The following is a 25160-nucleotide window of genomic DNA, read 5'->3' as shown; positions in this document are numbered from 1 at the left end:
ACCACAGCCACAGCAACATCAGATTAGAACTATGTCTGCAACCTACACCACAGCTCATGGCAACGCCAGATCCTTAACCTGCTGAGCAAGGCCAGGGATCGAACCCGCAACCTCATGGTTCCTAGTCGGGTTTGTTACCACTGATCTACAACAAAAACTCCATCACGGGAATTCCTGTCATGGCTCAGTGGTTAATGAATCCGACTAGGAACCATGAGGTTTCGGGTTCGATCCCTGGCCTTGCTCAGTGGGTTAAGGATCCGGCATTGCCGTGAGCTGTGGTGTAGGTTGCAGACGCAGCTCTGATCCCGACGTTGCTGTGGCTCTGGTATAGACTGGCAGCTACAGCTCCAATTAGACCCCTAGCCTGGGAACCTCCATATGCCATGGGAGCAGCCCTAGAAAATGCAAAAAAGACAAAAAAAAAAAAACCTCCATGATGGACCTAATTATTTCTGTGGATCTTGAAAGCTTGGGATGGAGCCATTAAAGTAGAAGGAGGCCTATCGGACACTGTGGTCATTCTTGCAGTTGAGTTTCTTAGGTCCCTTTACGTGAGTATATTCTGTAGTTCAAGAAATCTGGGAGTTCCCATCATGGCTCAGTGGTTAACGAATCCAACTAGGAACCATGAGGTTGCAGCTTTGATCCCTGCCTCCCTCAGTGGGTTAAGGATACAGCGTTGCTGTGAGCTGTTGTGTAGGTTGCAGACTCAGCTCAGATCCTGAGTTGCTGTGGCTCTGGCTTAGGCCGGCAGCAGCAGCTCCGATTAGACCCCTAGCCTGGGAACCTCCATATGCCTTGGGTGCAGCCTTAGGGGGAAAAAAAAAATCTGCGTGGATGTATTGGAGGAGGAACTAGTTTGTCATTCAGTGCCTTCTCTGTCACGTCCCAACTTACAGCAATGCCTTGCATCCCTACTGTCATGTGATGCCCATTTGAGAAGCCCTGCAGTATGCAGATGAGTTTGTTCATGGCTGGAGATGACCACTCCTAAGGCCCAGCCAGGCTCCTCCGGGCCCCATCCAGACACCTGAAGGCTGGAGCCCCCAACTCTGAACACCTGAACCCAATCTGTGGTCATCCAGTTGGAAGGCTCAGCCACTGAACTCCGGACACCATACCCAGGGGGCCACATGGGGCCTTTCTGGTGTGCTTCTGGCATGAACCACCTCTGCCAAGATTCCTGTATTCCTAGGGTCACTTGTGCCCGGCCTTCCTACACCTCCGGGCTAAGCTCCTTGGGGATGGGCAGATAGATGTTTGCCATTGGCCTTGTGTGTGTCATCTTCACTGTTGGTGTGGCATTTCCTGACTATTCTCCAGCCTTCGCCTCTCTCCTGAAATGTGGGGCCTGGACTGTGCACTGTCTTTGGGATGCGGACTGATGGGGACACTGGGGCTTCAGGTTTTAAACCCACCTTGCATTCCTAGCATAGGTGGCTAAGGATCTGCTCTGACCTTGGGTTGCCTTCCTTGTTTGCTGGCAGCTGCTTACTCTCATCTGAATTTGTCATTACACCTGCAGTGGACATGTATGAGCCTCTCTGTCTCCTCCCTTTCTCCGTCCCCACCACCTGCCTTAGAACAGAGGCCTGAGAGGAGTTCCCTGGTGGTCTAGTGGTTAAGGATCCAGTGTTGTTTCTGCTGAGGCGTGAGTTTGATCTCTGGCCTGGGAATTTTCGAATGCCTCAGGAACAACCAAAAAAAAAAAAAAAAAAAAAAAATGTCCATTGTAGTTTAGTGGGTTACAAAGCTAACTAGTATCCGTGAGGATGTGGGTTCGATCCCTGGCCTCGTTCAGTGGGTTGAAGATCCAGGGTTGCTGTGGCTGTGGTGTAGGTCAGCAGCAATAGCTCCGATTCAGCCTCTAGCCTGGGAACTTCCATATGCCTTGAGTGCAGCCCTAAAAAGACCAAAAATAAAAAAGGTGGAAGCCTGGGTCCCTCTAGATCTGCAGCTCCTCATCACTCTAACTCAGAAACCTGAGGTCCTCCAGACATCAAGGGGGCCCCCAATACGGCCCTTTTTCTTATACTCTTCCCCCTCTTAAGGGCGTCCTTGGGTTTCATGGAATTCTTTGGGAAGCAGATTGAGCCATTGGTTTACGGAATTTTTGTTCTTACTCTTATACTTTTTTCTTCATCTTTCTTCCTGAACTGAAGAACTCCATCCTTTTTGTTTTTGAGAGGTTTCTTGAAGTTTTCAGCTGATTTTATCTATTTGGCATATTTTTATGTTCCCTCCCTCTGACCCATGTCTCTTTGCTCCCTGTCCAATATGGGGAAGATTCGAGTAGGGGATCAGAAAATGAGCAAGCCAGATTCCTGTTGTGGTGCAGTGGAAACAAATCAGACTAGTATCCATGAGGATTCAGGTTCGATCCCTGGCCTTGCTCTGTGGGTTAAGGATCCGGGGTTACCATGAGCTGTGGTGTAGGTCACAGATGCAGCTCAGATCCTGTGTTGCTGTGGCTGTGGTGTAGGCCAGCAGCTCCAATTCGACCCCTGGCTTGGGAATCTCCACATGCCGCATGTGTGGCCCTTAAAAGCAAAAAGAAAGAAAGAAAAAAAAAATGAGCAAGTGCTCAGAGTTGGGGGTGGGAGGGCGGCAGCTTGCATTAATCCACTGTGGGTGTGATGACCCCCTGCCTAAAACATCCTGCAGGGTGATGTGTCACCCCACTGCCTAAATAGCAGGCCTTCATCACCCAAAACACAACCTTCAAGTTCTCGTCTCCAGAGAAGAAGAGAACCAGCAAACCGCACCTCTGAACTGATAGCATATTTTCAAAACGTTGTCATGCTTTTGATCTCATCAGTGGTAGAAGGCAAGTAGATTCTGATTCTTGAAAGAAGAAGGGAGAAAACAAGCCGATTTGGGTTTGTTGGCTTGTTTTATAAATGCCTCATTACATTCCTCATAGAGCTGCTTCAATTTAAAAAACATAGTAATACAGGATTTTTTTTTTTTTTTTTAGTACCACATCTAGCCAAGAAGTGCTGCCTCCCATTTTTAAGTCTGCCTCAGCAAATGGAGGCTCTCTCCTTCAGTCTTTTTTTTTTTTTTGTCTTTTCAGGGCTGCACCTGCGGCACATGGAGGTTCCCAGGCTAGGGGTCCAATCGGCCTACACCACAGCCACCACGACATGGGATCTGAGCTGCGTCTGCGACCTACACCGAAGCTCATGGCTATGCCAGAAATTTAACCCACTGACAAGGCCAGGGATCGAACCTGCATCCTCATGGATGCTCGTCAGATTTGTTTCCGATGGGCCCCTAGGGGACACTCCTTCTTCAGTCTTGAACTTGAGCAGGTGAGCATTTAAGTGAGGGGTCCGATAATGACATCTGGGGATAACACTGGAATACAATCACTCATTATGCTTTGTCCACAACTACCGCCACCTTTTAAATAGCTGAGTGATATGGCCTGGTCCCCTGCATTGTGCCTGCTGTCCCGATAAATCATGATGCATTTTATGTTTATCAGTCCAGCATCCTATTTCCATCTTGGATACTGAAAGAAAGTCATGATTCTGCTTTTTCATTCATGAATGAAAATGACTTCTTTAAAAATCTTCATTTGTCACAGGGATCAGACTTTAACTCAGCTTCACAGATTAGTCCTTCCTGAAAAGAGAAGACCAGGTTTTTGAGGCAAGGGACCTTTGGGGGGTCCCAACATATTTCCAAATGTGTGTCTTTGTACAAGTCTAGAAGCTTCCTTTCCTTGCCACAGCAAGAAAAGTTTGGTCTCTCATGCACAAAGCCTACATCCCCAATGTGCCATTTATTTAATACCATTTTAGGTTGTCTTACCAGTTATAACAGTCATTCCTTTTTTAAAAATTTTTTAAAAATTGAAGTATAGTTGGAGTTCCCGTCATGACTCAGTGGTTAATGAATCCGACTAGGAACCTTGAGGTTGCGGGTTCGATCCCTGGCCTCGCTCAGTGGGTTAAGGATCCATCTGGCATTGTGGTGAGCTGTGGTCAGGGTTGCAGATGCTACCTTATGGCATAGGCCAGCAGCTATAGCTCTGATTTGACCCCTAGCCTGGGAACCTCCATATGTTGCAGGTACAGCCCTAAAAAGACAAAAAGAGAAATATATATATATTATTTTTCATATTCTTTTCCATTATGGTTTATCTCAGGATATCGAATATAATTCCCTGTGCTATGCAGTAGAACCATGCTGTTTAGCCATCCTAAATGTAGTAGTTTGCATCTGCTAACCCTGAACTCCCAATGCTTCCTTCCCCCATCCCCTCCCCCTTACCAACCACAAGTCTATTCTCTGTGTCTGAGTCTCTTCCTGATTCAGTTGGTCTTTTTTTTTTTTTTTTTTTTTTTTTTTTTTTGTCTTTTTCTAGGGCCACACGTGCGGCATATGGAGGTTCCCAGGCTCGGGGTCCAATCGGAGCTATAGCCACCAGCCTATGCCAGAGCCACAGCAACGGGGGATCTGAGCCACGTCTGCAACCTACACCACAGCTCACAGCCACGCCAGGTCCTTAACCCACTGAGCGAGGCCAGGGATCAAACCCTGCAACCTCATGGTTCCTAGTCGGATTCGTTAACCACTGAGCCACGATGGGAACTCCTCAGTCAGTCTTGAATCATGGAGGCACCATGTCCCCCTGGATCCAAAGGAACTGAAGTCAAATTATAGCTCTTCAGGAATCTGAAGGTCATGCAGAGCCACCCAGATGGAGTGGTTCCATGGGGGGAGCTGGAGAGTGGGCTGGGAATGGAAATGTGAGATGGGTTACAACTTGCATGAACATTTCTGGGCATCCACGAAGAAGGATTTTTGATGCTTCCTGATGATGCTCTGTGCTAAGTGCTTTTCATCTTATCTCATTTAATGAGGAAGCCATGAAAAACCATCAGCCTCTTTAGAAAGCTTTGTGAAGCCAACCCCCTAAAATAAGGAAGTAAAACATTTCCCCTCTCCCTGGAAGGGAACTCAAGCACCTGTATTTTTTCTGAACGCGGTTGCCATTACTGAGGACTCGGATACACCTAGTATTGAGCTCAGTGCATTATCTACATTAACCCTCACAAAAGCCCAATGAGGCATTTTTCTCAGGCCCCTTTCTGGGCAGAGTCTGCTGCATAACAAACCTCCCCAAAGCTTAATGACTTAAAATGGCAACTGTCATTTCTTCCCGTCCTGAGTCAACCATATGGGCAGGGATCAGCGGTGCCAGCTCCTCTCTTTTCCTTGTAGCATCAGCTGGATGGCTGCCTGGAGTTGGATGACCCCTTTCCATTTTATTTTCTTTTTTCTTTTTTTTTTTTTTTTTTTTTTTGGCTATTTTAGGGCCGCACTTGCTAGGTGTCTGATCGGAGCTACAGGCTAGGTGTCTGATCGGAGCTACAGCTGCCAACCTACACCATAGCCACAGCAATGCAGGATCCAAGCCACGTCTGAGACTTACACCATAGCTCACGGCAACGCCAGATCGTTAACACACTGAGTGAGGCCAGGGATTGAACCTCCATCCTCATGGATCCTAGTCAACTAAGTTACCACTGAGCCACAGCGAGAACTCCGTGACTTGGTATTTGTAAATGGCGAAAGAGAAAAGCAAGAAGAGTATGTAACACAGTCGAGTAGTTGCAGCAAGACTATGGAGCACCCCAAGCCTCTTAAGAAAAGTTCGTTGCCCTCTGCTCTTGAAGGTGGAATGGGCTATGTTGCCAGAGCTAGGTTTCAGGTCTCCATAAGGAGAACTTTCTATCTATAGTTGTCCACAACTCTAGAACAGCATCTTTCGCTGAGGGCTGTGCCCAGGACACTGCTATCAGCTGTGTGCTGGCGAATGTGTAATGACCTGCTCTCCAGGCAAGAGGAGCCCCGCCGTTAATGTTTGTTGTCTCTTTCTTTGGTACGAATCACACACGTACAAATCACAGCCAATTTCCAGTACTGACATGATGTCACTAAAAGCGGGGTTGGGAAGAGGTGCACATAACCAGCTCTCAGAGCTCCAGTTTACCACTGTGATGGGTTTTGGAAATCAATGCTATATGCTACTGCCATCAGGTAGCTCCCGATGCTGAGGGCTGCAGGGGCATGGGAGGAACAGTAGCGCCAGAAACACCTTGGACATTCCATCTGCCTCTCTGGGCTCACAGGCAGCCATCGTTAGTATCTGTGAGCGTATTAAGAGGTAGTAGTGTGCCCTGCATTGCACAGCTGCTAAATGCCACCTGCCATTGCATTGCCTCCCATTTGGTTTAGAAAATGTCGATTTCCACAAAGAGTGGTAAGTTGGACCACATCCAAATTTAGAAAAGAGGGGCGTTCCTGTTGTGGCTCAGTGGTTAACAAATCCGGCTAGGAACCATGAGGTTGTGGGTTTGATCCCTGGCCTTGCTCAGTGGGTTAAGGATCTGGCGTGGCCGTGAGCTGTGGTGTAGGTCGCAGAGGCAGCTCGGATCTAGCATTGCTGTGGCTCAGGTGTAGGCCAGCGGCTACAGCTCCAATTAGACCCCTAGCCTGGGAACCTCCATATGCCATGGGTGCGGCCCTAGAAAAGACAAAAAAAAAAAAACCTCAAAAACAAATTTAGAAAAGAAAATATCACTTTAAGGAATTCCCGCCATGGCTCAGCAGGAACAAACCCGACTAGTATCCATGAGGACACAGGTTCGATCCCTGGCCTCGCTCACTGGGTTAAGGATCTGGCATTGCAGTGAGCTGTGGTGTAGGTCGCAGATGTAGCTCAGATCCTGCATTGCTGTGGCTGTGGCTGTGGCGTAGGCTGGCAGCTCCACCTCTAGCCTGGGAACTTCCATGTGCTGCCAGTGTGGCCCTAAAAAGAAAGAGAGAAAGAAGAAAATATCACTTTACTCGAAGTTAAAAGGTAAACGACAGATTGCAAGAAAACATTTGGAATCTTAAGAGATTCAGGGCTCTGGTATGAAGAGGCTGCAAGAAACACCCATCAATCAATTAAAATTAAAAACAAAGACAGTCCAAAAAGAATGGACAGTGTATATTCACTCATATTCAAAAGGCAGATAAACATGATCAAAAATGATTAGTCTTTCAATATGAAAGAGTATCAATCTCACTACTAAGCAGGGAAATGTGAGATAAAACATTCATTTATTTCACTTATCAAATTGCCCCAAAGCCATAATACCAAGCAAATGAGGCCACAACACCACAGCACATTCACCCGTGAGCTGGAAGAATAGAAGTTGATACTAAAAATTGACAATAGTTCATGCTCCAGAAATTTCAAATTGGACATCAGCTGTGTGTCTTACAGCCCAGGAAAACCCTCACCTTTTCAGAGGAGGCAGGTACACAAAAAGATTATCACCTTGAAGTTCCCTTCGTGGCTCAGTGGAAAGAAATCTGGCGGGCATCCATGAGGATGCAGGTTTGATCCCTGGCCTTGCTCAGTGGGTGGAAGATCCGGCATTAACATGAGCTGAGGTTTAGGTCGCAGATGCAACTCGGATCTGGCATTGCTGTGGCTGTGGTGTAGGCTGGTAACTGCAGCTCCAATTTGACCCCTAGCCTGGGAACCTCCATATGCTACAGGAGCAGCTCTGAACAGCAAATAATAATAATAATAATAAAGTAACTTAACCAACCTGAGGTCAGTTTTCAGATTGAAACCCAGAATCTCTGCCTCCAATGCTTTTTAACTTGAGCCGTAGTCTTGCTTTAGGGAGTTCACACTGGAAACCTTCAGAAGTCTTTCCCCTGCTTTGTGTAACCTCCCTGGGTGAAATCAAAGATCACTTCCCCCATGAATTTTGTGTGCCAAGCATTCTTTTCCTTGGGAATCCCCAGACCTCCTTTTAAGTTGTTGCTTGAATTTGAAGGGAAAACAGACAGAAGCTCTGTTTGCAGATTCAGCTTGCATTTTGGGTGCCAGAGGCAGGGCTAATTCAAGAGGAGGTGTCAAAGTTAGGAATTCCTTTGATATTATTTGTGTGATTTGAGGCCACAGTGTACAATCAAAAAATGGTGTTCTCAACCTCCTAATCTAATTTCCACCTCAAAGTCACGCCTGTTTCACAGATGCAAAGAGGAAGTATCTTACCGCTTTTTTCTTTTGGATTCCCCAGCTTCCCTTTTGCATTCAGCAAAGTCCTCAGTTACCCAGGGAATTTAAATTAGAAAGGGAGAGGTGAGAATGTGAAAACCCTTCAGGACTTCCCCCAGATTGGACTTCCCATTGTGGGGCAGTAGAAAGGAATCCAACAAGTAACCATGAGGTTGAGGGTTTGATCCCTGGCCTTGCTCAGTGGGTTAAGGATCTGGTGTTGCCATGAGCTGTGGTGTAGGTCCAATGGCTCGTGTCCCGCATTGCTATGGCTGTGATGTAGGCTGGCAACTACAACTCCAATTGGACCCCTAGCCTGGGAGCTTCTTATGCCTTGGGAGCAGCCCTAAAAAGCAAAAATGTAAAATAAAATAAAAACCTTCTTCAGATTATCAGGGAAGAATATTCAACACTTGATGATGACAGTGGAGCACTGAGTGTTCCTGTTGTTTTGTTTTCTTATTTATTTATTTAGTCTTTTTAGGGCCACGCCTGCGGCATATGGAAGTTCCCGGGCTAGAGATCTAATTGGGCTACAGCTGCTGGCCTACACCACAGCCACAGAAACACCAGATCCAAGCCATGTCTGCGACCTACACCACAGCTCATAGCAACACCAGATACTTAACCCACTGACTGAGGCCAGGGATCAAACCCAAAACCTGGTTCCTAGTCGGATTCCTTTCTGATGGGAACTCCTTATTTTCACTGAAGTATAGTTTATACAGTGCTGTGTTCATTTTTGCCGTACCAACGTAGTTGTTCTGTTATACATATACACATCCACTCTTTTTCAGATTCTTTTCCCATACAGGTTATCACAGAATATTAATTTGGGGTTTATCTAGAGACAGAACCGAGAAGGGTGTGTGGCTTGCTCTCATACCTTCACAGTCCATCAGGAGAGTTAGGTTTCAAAGAAGAATCATCTCGGGAATTCCCATCATGGCACAGCAGAAACAAATCCAACTAGGAACCATGAGGTTTCGGGTTCGATCCCTGGCCTCGCACAGTGGGTTGGGGACCCGGCGTTGCTGTGAGCTGCAGTGTGGGTTGCAGACGTGGCTCAGATCCTGTGTTGCTGTGGCTGTCGTGTAGGCCGGCAGCTGTAGCTCTGATTAGACCCCTAGCCTGGGAGTCTCCATATGCTGCAGGTGTGACCCTAAAAAGACAAAAACAAAAAGAGGAATCATCTCAAAATGTTGGAGAAGTTGTTTCAGAATGGGAGGGGTTATGCATTTTTACACACATTTTTTCTGATCTGAATTTTAAAGTTTTTTATAATATTGTAAGGCCTGAACCCTTCCTGCATAGGAGAATCTGAAAACAAGACTAACAGGAAACGCCAGCAGGTTCTAATTATCCTCCCTCTTGGTCGCCTCCTCTCCTTGTCCTGCGTTGCTTTAACTGTACTGTAACATTTGGTTTGCAGCCTGTGAGCAGTTACTACCTGTTAGGGGTTGAATTATGTACCTCCCACACCCCACCCCCTGGACAAAAATCACACCCTCTTTTTCTCTTATTATCTTCCATCATGTTCTATCACAAGTAATAGGATATAGTTCCCTGTGTGCTACAGCAGGATCTCATTGCTTATCCATTCTAAATGTAATAGTTTGCATCTACTAACCCCAAACTTCCACCCCCTCCCCCTCACTCCCTCCCCCCTCCCCTCCCCCTCCCCCTTGGAAACCACAAGTCTGCTCTCCATGTCTGTGAGTCTGTTCCTGTTCTGTAGATAAGTTCATCTGTGCCATATTTTAGATTCTACATATAAGTGATATTATATGGTATTTGTATGATACGGTATTTCTCTTTCTGACTTCCTTCACTTAGTATGAGAATCTCTAGTTCTATTCGTGTTGCTGCAGATGGCATTATTTCATTCTTTTTTATGGCTGAGTACTATTCCATTGTGTATATGTACCACATCTTCTTAATCCATTCATCTGTCGATGGACATTTAGGTTATTTCATTTCTTGGCTGTTGTGAATAGTGCTAAAATGAACATGTTTTCCTTTAATTTTAATTAAAAAAAAAAAAACATGGATTACATTTTTAGAAGTTCCCATCATGGCTCAGTGGAAACGAATCTGAGTAGTATCCATGAGGATGCAGGTTTGATCCCTGGCCTCTATCGGTGGTTTAAGGATCTGATGTTGCCGTGAGCTGTAGTGTAGGTCATAGACACTGCTCAGATCCCAAGCTACTGTAGCTATTACAGCAGCTGCACCTCCAATTTGACCCTGGCCTGGGAACTTCCATATGCCGTGGGAGTGGCCCTAAAAAGCAAAATAAATAAATAAGTAAAAAAAACCTGGATTGCACTTTTACTTCTGACTAAATAGACTTCTGTTTAGGGCAGATAGACTATGACCACAAAATCTCGATGGTTTAACCTAATAGTATTTATTTCTCACTCACTCAGAGTCCAGTGTGGATGTTACGTGTTCGGTGGCTCTCTTCCACACATTGGCTTAGGGATGCCTTTTCCTTCTACCCCATGTCTCTCCTGTCCCCTGCCTTCCTTGGGGTCCTCTGCTGGCTCATCTCTGTTCAGGTAGCCAAAGAGAAAGGGGGAGGGAGAGAGTGGAGGACCATATGAGATGTCTCAGGGGCTGGACCTGAAAGTGGCATACATCATTCTGGTCCACGTTGCAAAGGCTAGAACTAGTCCCAGACTTAAGGGAGTTGGGAAGTGCAGATTAGCTGTGCACCAGGAGGAAAGGCCAGTGTGATGGGAGCACAGCTCTGCCACATTCATACGTGGGCTCATGGAATCTTAAATTATTAGAGCTGGAGGGGATCTGATAGATGGGCTTCTCTATGTGTGGTCCACCAGCATCAGGATAGGGGCTTGTTAAAATGCAGATTCTGGGGCCCCACCTGCTGAGGCCGACCAGGACTTGGGTTCTAGGAAATGGCATTTTTGCCAGATTCCCTCAATTATTATTTTTATTTTTTTAATTAATTTTTTTTTAGGGCCGTACCTCTGTGACATATGGAAGTTCCCAGGCTAGAGGGTGCATTGGAGCTAAAGCTGCCCATCCATGCCACAGCCACAGCAACACCAGGTCCAAGCAGTGTCTTTGACTTACACCACAGCTCGCAGCAATTCTGGATCTTAACCCACTGGGTGAGGCCAGGGATCCTCATGGATACTAGTTGGGTTCCTAACCTGCTGAGCCACAATGGGAACTCCCAGTTTCCCCTAATTCTTATTCTCTATACCAAGGTTAGACTCACTTCCCATTTGTTCAACCCTCTCATTGAGGGCAAAGTTGAGGTCCAGAGAAGAGGCATGACTTCTATACTTTGCTTCCAACCATCTGAGGCCAGAGCTGGAATTAGGGGCCTGTGGACTGAGGCCCATCAGTCCTCTTGCCACACTACCCCCCAGGGCTCTATGTCATAACCAGCCAGGACCCTGGCGGTGGACCCTGGCAGAGCACACTTGGCCCCTGAATTATAGCGTTGGCCTCTGGTTCAGAAACCACATATTCTTCCCATTCTTCCTGTTCTTCCCACCAACAGGAAAATCCGGCCTGACACTAGAATTACATCATTTGCCTTGCGAACTATAGCCTCATCAGATGTAGTTAGCTTTTAGCCAGGAGTCCCCTGCAGTTTGGATTATGGTCCAGAATTGAATTCTTTTGCATCTTGGCCAATTCCTAGCAAGAGTCGGGGACCTTGAATAGTATTTTAATATAGAAATTGGAATCCTGGAGTTCCCGTTGTGGCTCAGTGGTTAACGAATCCGACTAGGAACCATGAGGTTGAGGGTTCAATCCCTGGCCTTGATCAGTGGGTTAAGGATGGATCCAGTGTTGCCATGAGCTGTGGTGTAGGTCAAAGATGTGGCTCAGATCTGGTGTTGCTGTGGCTGTGGCGTAGCCTGGCACCTGCAGCTCGGATTAGACCCCTAGCCTGGGAACCTTCATATGCCGAGGGTGCAGCCCTAGAAAAGACCTTAAAAAAAAAAAAAAAGAAAAAAAAGAAATTGGAATCCTGTCATAAGGCATTGCCAGATCCTTAACCCACTGAGCGAGGCCAGGGATCTAACCCACAACCTCATGGTTCTTAGTTGGATTCGTTAACCACTGAGCCAAGATGAGAACTCCGAAAGTACTAAGGTTTTGACTGATCTCCTCATTGACATTATTCTGCTGTACGGCAACAACTTGATAAACATTTGAGTTCTGGTGCTGAGCATGTATGTGAAAGTCCTTAGGTAGAAAGAAACTTTCAAGTCACTTTCTACCTTCTGAGGTTTACAGGGGCCAGACAGGAGGTAAATTAAGAAATGATGCTTATCATGATGGCCAACCTTTGTGAAATCGCTTCATTTTAATAATTTTGGTTAATGACTAACGATTTCGTACGTGGAGGTTCATGGCTAAAACATCTGCCTTCTTGTATTGGTGTGAAGGATAAGGAGACTGTAGATAGGACTTTCGGGCCATCAGGAAACCAGTGACGGTGGGTCCAGGCCCTGTCTTAACCCTCCTACTGTCTAGCTGAAGAGTTTGGCTCCCAGCACAAGCAGTGGTGAGATGGATGATCTCATGGCTGGTGGGGGAACTTCCTGAGATGCCGGAGCGCTTCCTCTTTCCAGCTCCCTCCTGGGAGAGCAGGTCCCTTTCACTCCTTTTTCTCTTGTTCTTCTTTCTTCTTTCTTATGTCCTATCTGGTTTGGAATGTTTTTCTTGTTCTATCATTACCTTGAGGTTTTTTTGTCAGTTTTTTGGGCAATTTTTCTGTGTGAATAGTTCCACATATTGTTGCATTTTCAATGTATTTGTAGGAGTAGATGAGACTTAGTCCTGCTACTCTGCCGTCTTAGACCTCCTTCTATGCTCATGTTCATCTTCCCCCAATAATATGCTAATTTCATCAACATGGCCTGTAAGAGTCACAAATTGGAACTAACTAGTAGATAGATGCTTCAGAAACATAAATTCAAGGTTTTTCTTAACAATTGTGTTTTCAGGATGAAAATTCAACAGACTGTGAATCAAGTGTTGCCAAGTCATTGTGTTCCACTTACACCTATGTCACCAGGAACAGAACTTAAGTATTCAGATTTAAGCCTAGGAAACTCAACACTAATACTAATTTGAAGGATTATTGCTTTTGGCCAAGGGGCATTGTGATATGATGGACGTGAACAGTGTGGGATTTGAAAAGGGGCTGCAAGCAGGGTAGATGGGGAGAAGAGATCAGAGACAAAGCCTGCCTCCTTTCTCTCAGTTGCAATTAAGTACGGCCAGTTTGGGTTTTTTTTTTTTAATTTATATATATGTATTTTTTCTATTGTACAGCATGGTGACCCAGTTACATATACATGTATATATTCTATTTTCTCACATTGCTTGTTCCATCATAGGTGACTAGACAGAGTTCCCAGTGTTACACAGCAGGATCTCATTGCTAATCCATTCCAAAGGCAGTAGTTTGCATCCATTAACCCCAAGCTCCCAGTCCACCCCACTCCCTTGGCAACCACAAGTCTGTTCTCCAAGTCCATGAGTCTCTTTTCTGTGGAAAGGTTCCTTTGTGCCATATATTAGATTCCAGATATAAGTGATATCATGTGGTATTTGTCTTTCTGACCTCCTTCACTCAGGATGAGAGTCTCTAGTTCCATCCATGTTGCTGCAAATGGCATTTTGTTCTTTTTATGGCTGAGTAGTATTCCATCGTGTATATATACTACATCTTCCTAATCCAATCATCTGTCAGTGGACATTTGGGTTAATTCCATGTCTTGGCTATTGTGACTAGAAGCACTGCCACTTTGCAATCTGGTCCCTCACTCTGCGGGCTCCAGCATTGTTCCTTATTCTCACTTCTGTGGTTAGAAAGCACTGTTGGAATTGAGTTACTCCAGATGGGAAGACTGAATGGGGCACAGGTAGCATTTCCTTGTCCCCCACTCTTGGAAACTCATGCAAGGGGTTGGAAGTGAGGCCAGGAATCTGCATATTTAAAACACCCCAAGCAACTCTGATGTGCGTGGACCCTGGGCCAGGCTACGAAAAATGCTGACTTGGACTGTCAAGGGGCAGGATCTGAAACTTCTAAGACAGCTTTTTTTTGTTGTTAGAGTTTCATCTCATGAGCACCAGTTTTCTTATTCTGGATGTGGATGTGGTAGGTATGTTTATGGAGCTGTCTTGCTGAAAGAAAGATAATGCATGCAGCGGTTATGTGCATAATTACAGTTAATTATTATGTTGGGACTGTATGGTTAAACTTGATAACGATTAACTTATAAAAACTCTTATTAAAAGTTCCCTGTGGAGTTCCCGTCGTGGCTCAGTGGTTAACGAATCTGCCTAGGAACCATGAGGTTTCAGGTTCGTTCCCTGGCCTTGCTCAGTGGGTCAAGGATCCGGCGTTGTCGTGAGCTGTGGTGTGGGTCGCAGACGTGGCTCAGATCCTGCGTTGCTGTGGCTCTGGCGTAGGCCGGTGGCTACAGCTCCGATTAGACCCCTAACCTGGGAACCTCCATATGCCGTGGGAGCAGCCCTAGAAATACCAAAAAGCCAAAAGACCAAAAAAAAACGTTCCCTGTTATTTTCCATTAATCACTACCATGAATTTTGTAGGGGAGTTTGTTCATTCATCCACTTAGCTAAAAAGTTTCATGCTCTTGCTGTGTGCCTGGCCCTGTGTGGGGAAGGGCCGGTGGCATGCACTGGGCCAGCAGGTGGGGGCTGACCACTGTCCTCTAGGCATTTACCATCTGGCTAGGGAGACAGGTTCAATAAATTCCCAAACAACCACAGGCATTGCAATTTTATGTGTTTATTCTTATTAAGATTTTTGTCAAATTCATTACCAAATGTGATTTTTATAGATAGAGAATTATTGCAATATATACAAATACAAAGCATACAAACAAAAAATCCTTATCAACCCATATGTTGTGATTTTGGGATTTTAAAAAATTGACTTGGGGAGTGCCCATCATGGCTTAGCAGTTAACAAACCTGACTAGTATCCATGAGGCTGTGGGTTCGATCCCTGGCTCTGCTCAGTGGGTTAAGGATCTGGCATTGCCATGAGCTGTGGTGTAGGTCATGGGTGCAGTTCTGATTCTGCGTTGCTGTGGCTGTGGTGTAGGCCAGCAGCTGCAGCTCCGATTCAACCCCTGGCCCAGGAACTTCCATATGCCGCAAGTATAGCCCTTGGGAAAAACAAATTGACTAACATACAGATTTTGAACTTTCCAGAAAATCTGTGATTGGGCTAGGAAGATACATTCTATAGATTCTGTACAAAGTTGGCTTGTACTTTGTTTTTTTTAATCAGTGAGTTAAGACCACACCTTTATTTATTTATTTATTTTCTGGCTTTCGTACTTTTTTTAGGGCCGCACAACCCCTGATCCTTGACCCACTGAGCGAGGCCAGGGATTGAAGCCAAAACCTCATGATTCCTAGTCAAATTGTTTCCACTGCCCCACAACGGGAACTCCAGAGACCTACCCTTTAAATATGTTTAAGATGCCTGAAAAATGCACTGACTTTTTTTTTTTTTTTTTTCTTTTTAGGGCACCTCTCGCGGCATATGGAGGTTCCTGGGTTAGGGGTCCAATCGGAGCTACAGCTGCCAGCCTACGCCACAGCCACAGCAACGCAGGATCCCAGCTGCATCTGCAACCCACACCCCAGCTCACAGCACCACCAGATCCTTAACCCACTGAGAGAGGCCAGGGATCGAACCCACAACCTCGTGGTTCCTAGTCGGATTCGTTTCTGCTGCACCACGACGGGAACTCCAAAGATGCGTTGACTTTATTTTTCTTCCCCTATCACATTTCTGCTCCCTCCGCTATTTGTGAACCCAACACATTAGGAAAGTCGTATCCAAGCGCTTTCTCGCACAAGGGTACCTGAATGCAGAATTCTCGTCCTGATGGGAAGCTTGGGGATTTCTGACTCCTCGCTTAGCATTTCAGCATGTCCTCATGCTCTTTTCTTGCCAGAAATAGGAGCAAATCATCTGTGAGAGAACATGAGCCAGAACTGTCGTCCATAACCTCTGCTTCCTGGTTTTCAGCGTTGCAGGTGGCGAGCTGTTTGACTTCTTAGCGGAAAAGGAATCTTTGACTGAAGAGGAAGCAACTGAATTTCTCAAACAAATTCTTAATGGTGTTTACTACCTGCACTCCCTTCAGATTGCCCACTTTGATCTTAAGGTACGTTGCTTGGAGGAAGCCAGATAAATGCTTACCTGTGCCACGGCATTGGTTGTTTGCTAAGAAATAGTGATGCGTCTGAAAGAGGTCCATGTTTTTTTCCTAGGTGGGTTTAACAAATGGTATTATTGATATAAATCAGCAAGTGGGTAGTACTTGACTGCTATGGGAATTCCTAACCATTGTATGGTTTAAAGGCTTACGATGAATGATTATAGGAGTTCCTGTTGTGGCTCAGTGGGTTAAGATCCAGACTAGTAATGAGGATGCCGGTTTGATCCCTGGCCTCGCTCAGTGGATTAAGGATCCGGGGTTGCCATGAGCTGTGGTGTAGGTTGTAGACTTGGCTCAGTCTGGTGTGGCTGTGGCTGTGGCTGGCACCTGTAACTCTGATTCGACTCCTAGCCTGGGAACTTCCATATACCTACGGCCCTTAAAAAAAAAAAAAAAAAAAAATTAATGATTATAGTAGAGAACCCTTGGGGAAGAATCGAGGGGTCTCACTACCCATCTCTTTAAGCAAGGGAGCTGCTCTTAGTTATGGGGTATTTTCTGCCCAGTTACCATCCCCTGTAGCTGAACGGCATATAAGACGGAAGGTGTCTTGATTTCTACTCTCCCTAGTGATGCAGAAGCTTATGGGCCTGACTCAGTCTCTGGAAATCAATCAAGCCACACTTTGAGACTGACTAATTAGGGTCTTTGCCTGGCTGCAAGCAAGGCGTTATTAGAGATAAAAAGGCACATTAGGAGTTCCCCGGTGGCCAAGCGGTTAAGGATCTGGCATCGTTACTGTTGTGGCTCAGGTTTGATCTCTAGTAGCGGGCATCACCAAGACAACAACAAAAAAGGCACATTATGCACCCATCCATCACAGTTTTGGATTCTTTGGGAGGGGAGGACGTATGTATGAGCATCAGAAGGGACAATGTAAGATTCTGGGTACCCCTCCATGGCAGTAGATAGATTATCACAAAGCAGCATGTGGCTGATTGCCAGGCAAGTGATTCAGATCATTGGAGCTAGGAGAAGACGTAAGAGAAGGGAAGATTACCTCCACTGGTATTTACTGCAGCAGAGCTGTCAAGACCCCATTGGGATCCCCCAGTACTCACTAGCACAGCCCAAAGCCTGCTGCTGGGAGCTGGAAATAACATACCAAAGAGTAAATGCCCACTGAAGCAGCTCTTAGCAGTGGAGCCTGGGGGGATGCTGAATAAGCACCCCATTCCCTTGTGCTTCAGTTGGAAAGTTCTGAGGGCTCTCCTTTCTCCCCAGATCCTCCTAAGGATTGCACTCCAATCATCCCTCCTCTCCCACCTCGATAAGAGGGGACTTTCCTGGAGTCGTTGCCCCTGAGCCTCTTGCACCCAAATCCCTAAACCAAAGCATTTATTTTTCCTGGTTCTCTTGCAACTACTCTCTTATCCCTATTTTTTTTTTTTTTTTTTTTTGTCTTTTGTCTTTTGTTTTTTTAGGGCCCCGCCCCAGCATATGGAGATTCCCAGGCTAGGGGGTCAGATTGGAGCTGTAGCTGCCAGCCTACACCACAGCCACAGCAACTCGGGATCCGAGCCACATCTGCAACCTCCACCACAAGTCACAGCAACACCGGATCCTTAACCCACTGAGCAAGGCCAGGGGTCGAACCCACGTCCTCATGAATACTAGTTGGGTTCGTTAACCACTGAGCCACAACGGGAACTCTTCTTATTCCTATTTTTTGGTTGATTTTTCAGGGGAGAAGAACTGCTCTGCCATCTTGTTCTCAGCATAACATATCATATGTTATTTTTTCAATTGGGGAAAAATGAGTATAACATAGAATTTACCGTTTTAACCATTTTTAAGTATGCAGTTCAGTGGCATTAAGTATAGTCACACTGCTTTGCAACCATCTGCAGCCATCACCACGGTCTATTTCTAGAACCTATTGCTCTTCCCAAACTGAAACTATGTATCCATAAACATTAAATCCCCAACCCTCCTACCCCCAGCTGCTGACATCCACTGTTCTACTTTCTGTCTCTATGCCTGTGCCTATTCTAAGGACTTCATATAAATGGAATCATACAGTGTTCCTCCCTTTGTGACTAGCTTATTTCATGTAGCATAATGTGTTCAGGGTTCATTCATATTGTGGCACATGTCAGAATTGACTTTCTTTCTCAGGCTAAGTAATATTCCATTGAATGGATATACCATGTTCATCTATCTGCCTGATGGAGCTCATGTCATTTCCACCTTTTGGTTATTGCCACCAACACTGTTCCACTCTTTTTCCTTTTTTTTAAAGCCTGAAAACATAATGCTTTTGGATAGAAATGTTCCCAAACCTCGAATCAAGATCATTGACTTTGGGTTGGCCCATAAAATTGACTTTGGAAATGAATTCAAAAACATATTTGGGACACCAGAGTTTGTTGGTAAGTTGTTTTTTGTTTTTCATTTTGATTTTTTTTTTTTCCTGTGGTCATTCACGTCTCATAAATATTATGCTGGTAAAATTTCCCCTGCTGCAGCACCATTTCCCTGGAACATATTTCTGGTGGATACATGAAGATTGGAATCTGTCTGTTCATTTCCTTCCAAAACTAAATGTGTGTTTGTTTCCTCTTAGCTCCTGAGATAGTCAACTATGAACCTCTTGGTCTTGAGGCAGATATGTGGTAAGGAGCATGCCCTTGATTTTGTTATCTTGTTGATTTATTTTACTATTCTTCTGACACTGGTTTTCTCTTTGTTTTGTGTCTAGGAGTATTGGGGTAATAACCTATATTCTGTAAGTACCCAAATCCACAACTCGTGTTCTTTCTCTTTTTTTTTTTTTTTTGAGACCATATGTTTTATTGACCAGTCTGTGTGTCATCTTGATCCCTCCAGCTTATGCATGCTTTTTATGTAAACGTATTCATTTTACACCCCCAGGACATGTTTCATTTTTACTAATTAAACATTTTCTCTTAATTTGAAATGAGTCACCAGGAACAGCAGCATAATCACTGAAAGAAAGCATGGCTGTCCATCACTGCCAAGAAAATCGGAAAGGATTTTTTTTTAAACTACTAAACACTGTTCTAAATTAACTTAAGTGTGTCCTTTGCATTAAGCTGAAGCTTTGGTGCATGATGATTAAATGCCTTATAAAATGTAATTGAATTCTAAAGTGACTGCTCAAGCACCAGATTATAGTGTTATTACTCACTCCCTTTAGTAGATATTATAGGAACAGGAGTTCCCATTGTGGCTCCATGGGTTACGTACTTGGAATAGTGTCCATGAAGATGCGGGTTTGATCCCTGGCCTTGCTCAGTGAGTTAAGGATGTGGTGTTGCTACAAGCTGCAGTGTAGTTCCCAGGTGCAGCTCAGATCCAGCATTGCTCTGGCTGTGGTGCAGGCCGGCAGCTGCAGCTCTGATTTGAACCCTAGCCTGGGAGCTTCCTTATGCTGCAGGTATGGCCCTAAAAAGAAAAATAAAGAAGAAGACATTCTAGGAGCAGAATGCCTAGACACAGACAGACTTACTCATGTTCTGTGCCCCACTTTATTAACAGCCTGAGCGGGGCCTCCCCATTTCTCGGAGACACTAAGCAGGAAACCTTAGCAAATGTATCTGCGGTCAACTATGAATTTGAGGAGGAATACTTCAGTAATACCAGTGCCCTAGCCAAAGATTTCATAAGAAGACTCCTCGTCAAGGATCCAAAGTAAGTGTCCCTTATTCCTGACAGGTGCCCAGCCATGGCCCCAGCTAGAGGAGGGTGAGTGCCTGTCCTGTGCACTCGGGCCACGTTTCTGCAACCCTGGGTGTTTCCTTCTGGCAAAAAGAAGCATGCCTTGGAGTTCCCGTCGTGGCGCAGTGGTTAACCAATCCGACTAGGAACCATGGGGTTGTGGATTCGATCCCTGGCCTCGCTCAGTGGGTTAGGGATCAGGCGTTGCTGTGAGCTGTGGTGTAGGTCACAGATGCGGCTCGGATCCCGCATTGCTGGGGCTGTGGTGTAGGCCAGTGGCTACAGCTCCAATTCAACCCCTAGCCTGGGAACCTCCATATGCCGTGGGAGCGGCCCTAGAAAAGACAAAAAGACCAAAGGAAAAAAAAAAAAAAAAGAAGCATGCCACTCGAAATACTTCAGAGAATGCCGGCAGGGCCCTTTGTACCTGCTCGGTCAGTCCCTGTGAGCTCAGTGAAATAATCATACAAAGACATACATTGCTTTAGGCTTTCTTCCGTGAAGCAGGCCCCAAACTGCATTTTCCAGAACATCTGCTTAATAGGCCCAGCCTGTGTGGAAACAACCTTAGCGTTTGCCTCTATGGTCACTGCCTTTTTTTTTCTTTCCCCTCCCCCACCAAGGAAGAGAATGACAATTCAAGATAGTTTGCAGCACCCCTGGATCAAGGTAAGTGGCATGTTGTGACTTGTTTGGGGATGAGAGGGGGTCCTGGGGGTTTGTTTATCCTGGGGGGTGATCCCTAGGCCCTGTGGGTTCTGACCCACCTCACATTGGGGGTATTGTATTTGCTGTCGGTGCTGATAGCGGAGAGAATCCTTGTGCTGATGGAGGCAGAGAGGAATGATCGGCCACAGTGTAGGATTTTGATGAGGAACTGAAGAGCCAGTCCACTCAACAGCCTTGAGTCTGACTGTGGGATATTGGCCCAAACAATATTTTAATTTTGGAGTTCCCTGGTGGCTCAGAGATTAAGGATCCAGCATTCTCACTGAAGTGGCTCTGGCCACAATTGTGGCGTGGGTGTGACCCCTTGGCCTGGGAACTTCCGTATGCCATGGGCACAGCCAGAAAAACAAAACCAAGCCAAAAAGCCATAGTATTTTGTTGTTATTTTTTGAATGAACTTCTAGAATTTAATTTTCATATCAAATCTGGATTTCCAACTTCTCTTGAAAAATCTAAAGATCTATCAACACTGAGCTCTCATTTGGCACTGGAAACTCAGCATAGCTGCCTTTGTGCCAGGCCAGCAGCTGCCCCTGACATATATACACCCTTACATTACCTGCCTGGTGCCTGGGTGACATTTTGGGTTAAAGAACTAAAGTTGCGGACTTCTCATCGTGGCTCAGCGGAAATGAATCTGACTAGTATCCATGAGGATGCAGGTTTGATCCCTGGCCTCCCTCAGTGGGTTAAGGATCTGGCATTATCGTGAGCTGTGGCTTGGATGCCACGTTGCTGTGGCTGTGGTATAGGCCTGCAACTGTAGCTCTGATTCAACCCCTAGCCCAGAAATTCCATATGCCTCAGTTTCGACCCTAAAAAGCAAAAAAAAAGAAAACCCAAAGTTGTAACATTTCTGTCATTTGACAACTCTAATCATTTCTCTTGGATTTTCATTTTAGCCTAAAGATACCCAACAAGCCCTCAGTAGAAAAGCGTCAGCAGTAAACATGGAAAAATTCAAGAAGTTTGCAGCCAGGAAGAAATGGAAAGTAAGATTGTTTGCTTCTGTTTCCTCTGCGGCTTTCCCTCTGCTCAGGGTTCACCTCTTCTGAAACAGGCATCCTTCTTTTAAAAATTCACTCTGGGAGTGTCCGTCGTGGCGCAGAGGAAACGAACCAACTAGGAGCCATGAGGTTTGGGGTTTGATCCCTGGCCTTGCTCAGTGGGTTAACGATCCATTGTTGCCGTGAGCTGTGGTGTAGGTTGCAGATGTGGCTCGGATCCCTCGTTGCTGTGGCTGTGGCGTAGGCCGATGGCTACAGCTCCGATTCGACCCCTAGCCTGGGAACCTCCACATGCCGCAGGAGCGGCCCAAGAAAATGGCAAAAAGGCAAAAAAAAAAAAGAGGAAGAAGAAGGAGACAGGATGGCTTCCTGGGCACAGCATCATATCAAGCCCAGAAGAAGCAATACTTGTTATGGTTCCTTATCAGTGGGCCAGAAGTGTACCTCATCATCATACTCAGCAAGTTGGTGATGCTTTGATAGCGATAAAGAGGATCCCAGCAGTGGGTTACTCAGTACTTAACTCTTGGAATTCCTGCTGTGGCTCAGCGACCTCTAGCCTGGGTACCTCCGTATGCCCCCGGGTGTGGCCTTAAAAAAAGATCGAAAAAACACAACAACAACAAACTTGACTCTTAAGTCACAGGGAAGCCCTTGAAATGAGATTGAGGGAGTTCTCTCGTGGTTCAGTGGTTAACGAACCCGACTAGGATCCATGAGGATGTGGGTTCGCTCAGTGGGTTAAGGAGCCGGCATTGTCGTGAGCTGTGGTGTAGGTCGCAGATGTGACTCGGATCTTGCATTGCTGTGGCTGTGGTGTAGACTGGCAGCTGCAGCTCCAATTCGACCCCTAGCCTGGGAACCTCCATATGCCGCAGGTGTGGCCCTAAAAAAGCAAAAAAAAAAAAAAAAAAAAAAAAAAGAACAGGTAGAGTGAATCACCGTAAGTGTCTCTCTTTCTCTCCCTCTCTTTCACCCCCACACATGTTCTTTACCTGTTGCTTTGGCCTTTGAGAGTAAATGCAGAGGCATTTGCCCTCTAGGCTAAGGAGTCTTCTATCTGCTCCTCTCCAACAGCTGTATGAGTTTTGATAGTTGCACTGTCTACCATTGCCAGCTTCCCTGGGCACCAGGGGCACAGGGCATGACCCTTGCACCCCGTGCTTCTCTGAGGGGGCATGCGAGGGGTGTGCTGGAGGGAGATACCATTCCTCCAAGAGGAGGGAGCAGAGTATGGACATAGAAGGAACACGGAGCATCCCGTTCTATAGTTTCATAGCAAAATGTGACAGGAGAATGGCTCGCTGTCTTGTCTTGATTTTTCATAAGACCTTTAGAAATTGTTTCAGCGAATATGATCTAACCTGCTTGTTTGGGATCGCCCACCCCTGGAGAAACACATGCTGTCAGCATGAATGCAATCCCAGAGACCTTGTCATTTGCACTAATTTGAGTATTGTTACATAAGCCCTCTCGCCTCCTCGCCTCTGCTTTTTTTTTTTTTTTCACTCTCTCTCTCTCTTCTTTTTTTAAGCAATCCGTTCGCTTGATTTCACTGTGCCAAAGATTATCGAGGTCATTCTTGTCCAGAAGTAACATGAGCGTTGCCAGAAGCGATGATACTCTGGTAAGCAAACCTTTTCCCTGATGGCTTCTTCCTTAGCCCTGTGTATTTACAATGTTTCAGTTGTTTGATTTGTTCAGCAACCCAGAAAACCTGAAGTGGCGAAATAGGCCTGTTCTTCCTCCTTTCAAGGGGGGGAGTTAGGGTGGTGGATTTGATGCTCTCTCTTGGTTTTTTGCTTGTTTTGTTTTTGTTTGCTTTTTATCCTTGTTCCTTTTTGTTTTGATTGACTATACCCACTACTTTTTTTTTTTTTTTGAACTGGAAGAAACCATATAACATTATTTAATTCAACCCTTCTTTTCCCCCCCACCAAAGCCAAATATAAGTGATTTATTAAAAATTATCCAAATTCATTTGTCAGGATGATTTCCAGAATTTAAAAATCTCATTTAACACATCTGTCCTTCAACGATGGTATTTAAAATGTCATTCATGGAGTTGCCGTCGTGGCGCAGTGGTTAACGAATCCGACTAGGAACCATGAGGTTGCGGGTTCGGTCCCTGTCCTTGCTCAGTGGGTTAACGATCCGGCGTTGCCGTGAGCTGTGGTGTAGGTTGCAGACACGGCTCGGATCCCGCGTTGCTGTGGCTCTGGTGTAGGCCGGTGGCTACAGCTCCGATTCAACCCCTAGCCTGGGAACCTCCATATGCCTCGGGAGCAGCCCAAGAAATAGCAACAACAACAACAAAAAGACAAAAGACAAAATAAATAAATAAATAAATAAATAAAATGTCATTCATAATTGCAAATTCTCAGTCTTACTTCTTAATTAATTCTCACCCACTACTTTTTTTTTTTTTTTTTTTTTTTTGCCTTTTTCTAGGGCCGCTCCTACGGCATATGGAGGTTTCCAGGCTAGGGGTTGAATTGGAGCTGCAGCCATCAGCCTACGCCACAGCCACAGCAATGTAGGATCCAAGCCAAGTCTGTGACCTACACCATAGCTCACAGCAATGCCGGATCCTTAACCCACTGAGCAAGGCCAGGGATCGAACCTGCAACCTCATGGTTCCTAGTCAGATTCGTTCACCACTGAGCCACACTGGGAACTCCCGTATACCCACTACTTCTAACACTCCCACCTTCCCACCCTCCTCCCAACCCCCGAAGCAGTTTGATAAGAGAGAGGCCAGCCAACTGAAGACACAGGAGCATATTCTAATTTGCATGAACTTAAAAGGAGAGCCCTCTATTCCCACTGACCTTGGAGACTCTTGGACTTTGGTAGCACACAGGGACAGACAACCCTTCTTCCAAACACACACATGTGCACGCACACACACACACCAAAAAATCGGGGGAAATGCAGTGGGGCTTTCTGCTGAGTTGGTGGTAGACCAGAAGGCTAAACCCCCTTGCTTTGTTAACATTGTATTGACTTCCTAGGACCCTTGAGACCACAATTTCCCCCCTTAAGCCAAACTGAAATCTAATCACAGATGAACTCTTCAGATATAACCAGCCTCATCTGAATTCAACAAGACTTTCCCCCACAGTCACACAACAGGGCTTTGTGAACCCTCGAGGTAAAGGGAGTCCGAAAGCACAGAAAGGGTGGTTCTGTGGGAACCAGCCCGCTCCTGTAACTGAATAGTAGGTGTTTCCTGAGTGGAATCCAGAGATTCCAAGAGGGAGATCTCGCAGCAGCAGACACTGGCTCCTTGTAATTCCCCGAAGTTAATAGTTTTACTCAGGTTCCGGGTCTAACCCTGTAGAGTGAAAAGAGATAGGAAATGGTCAAAAGAAAAAAAGAAGCGAGAGACAAGCACAT

At 45.8% G+C, this 25160-nt stretch overlaps 1 protein-coding gene across 19 annotated transcripts in view; it reads left to right on the top strand.

Moving 5' to 3' along the window:
- DAPK1 (death associated protein kinase 1) overlaps positions 1-25160 on the top strand; it is a 230065-nt gene that overhangs the window by 144380 nt on the left and 60525 nt on the right. For 18 of the 19 annotated variants that reach the window (XM_021064621.1, XM_021064612.1, XM_021064619.1 and 15 more), the window contains 8 exons: positions 16152-16290; positions 18587-18716; positions 18911-18959; positions 19046-19072; positions 19846-19998; positions 20649-20694; positions 21657-21746; positions 23296-23388. In XM_021064621.1, coding sequence (XP_020920280.1) covers positions 16152-16290; positions 18587-18716; positions 18911-18959; positions 19046-19072; positions 19846-19998; positions 20649-20694; positions 21657-21746; positions 23296-23388 — 727 coding nt within the window. Of the gene's footprint in view, positions 1-16151; positions 16291-18586; positions 18717-18910; positions 19073-19845; positions 19999-20648; positions 20695-21656; positions 21747-23295; positions 23389-25160 lie in introns of all 19 variants that reach the window. The other variant, XM_021064625.1, reaches the window with a different exon arrangement.

The sequence above is a fragment of the Sus scrofa genome, chromosome 10, assembly GCF_000003025.6.
Source record: "Sus scrofa isolate TJ Tabasco breed Duroc chromosome 10, Sscrofa11.1, whole genome shotgun sequence".
NCBI lineage: Eukaryota > Metazoa > Chordata > Mammalia > Artiodactyla > Suidae > Sus > Sus scrofa.
Note: the sequence above shows the minus strand (reverse complement) of the source record. Positions and strands in the feature narration are given on the sequence as shown.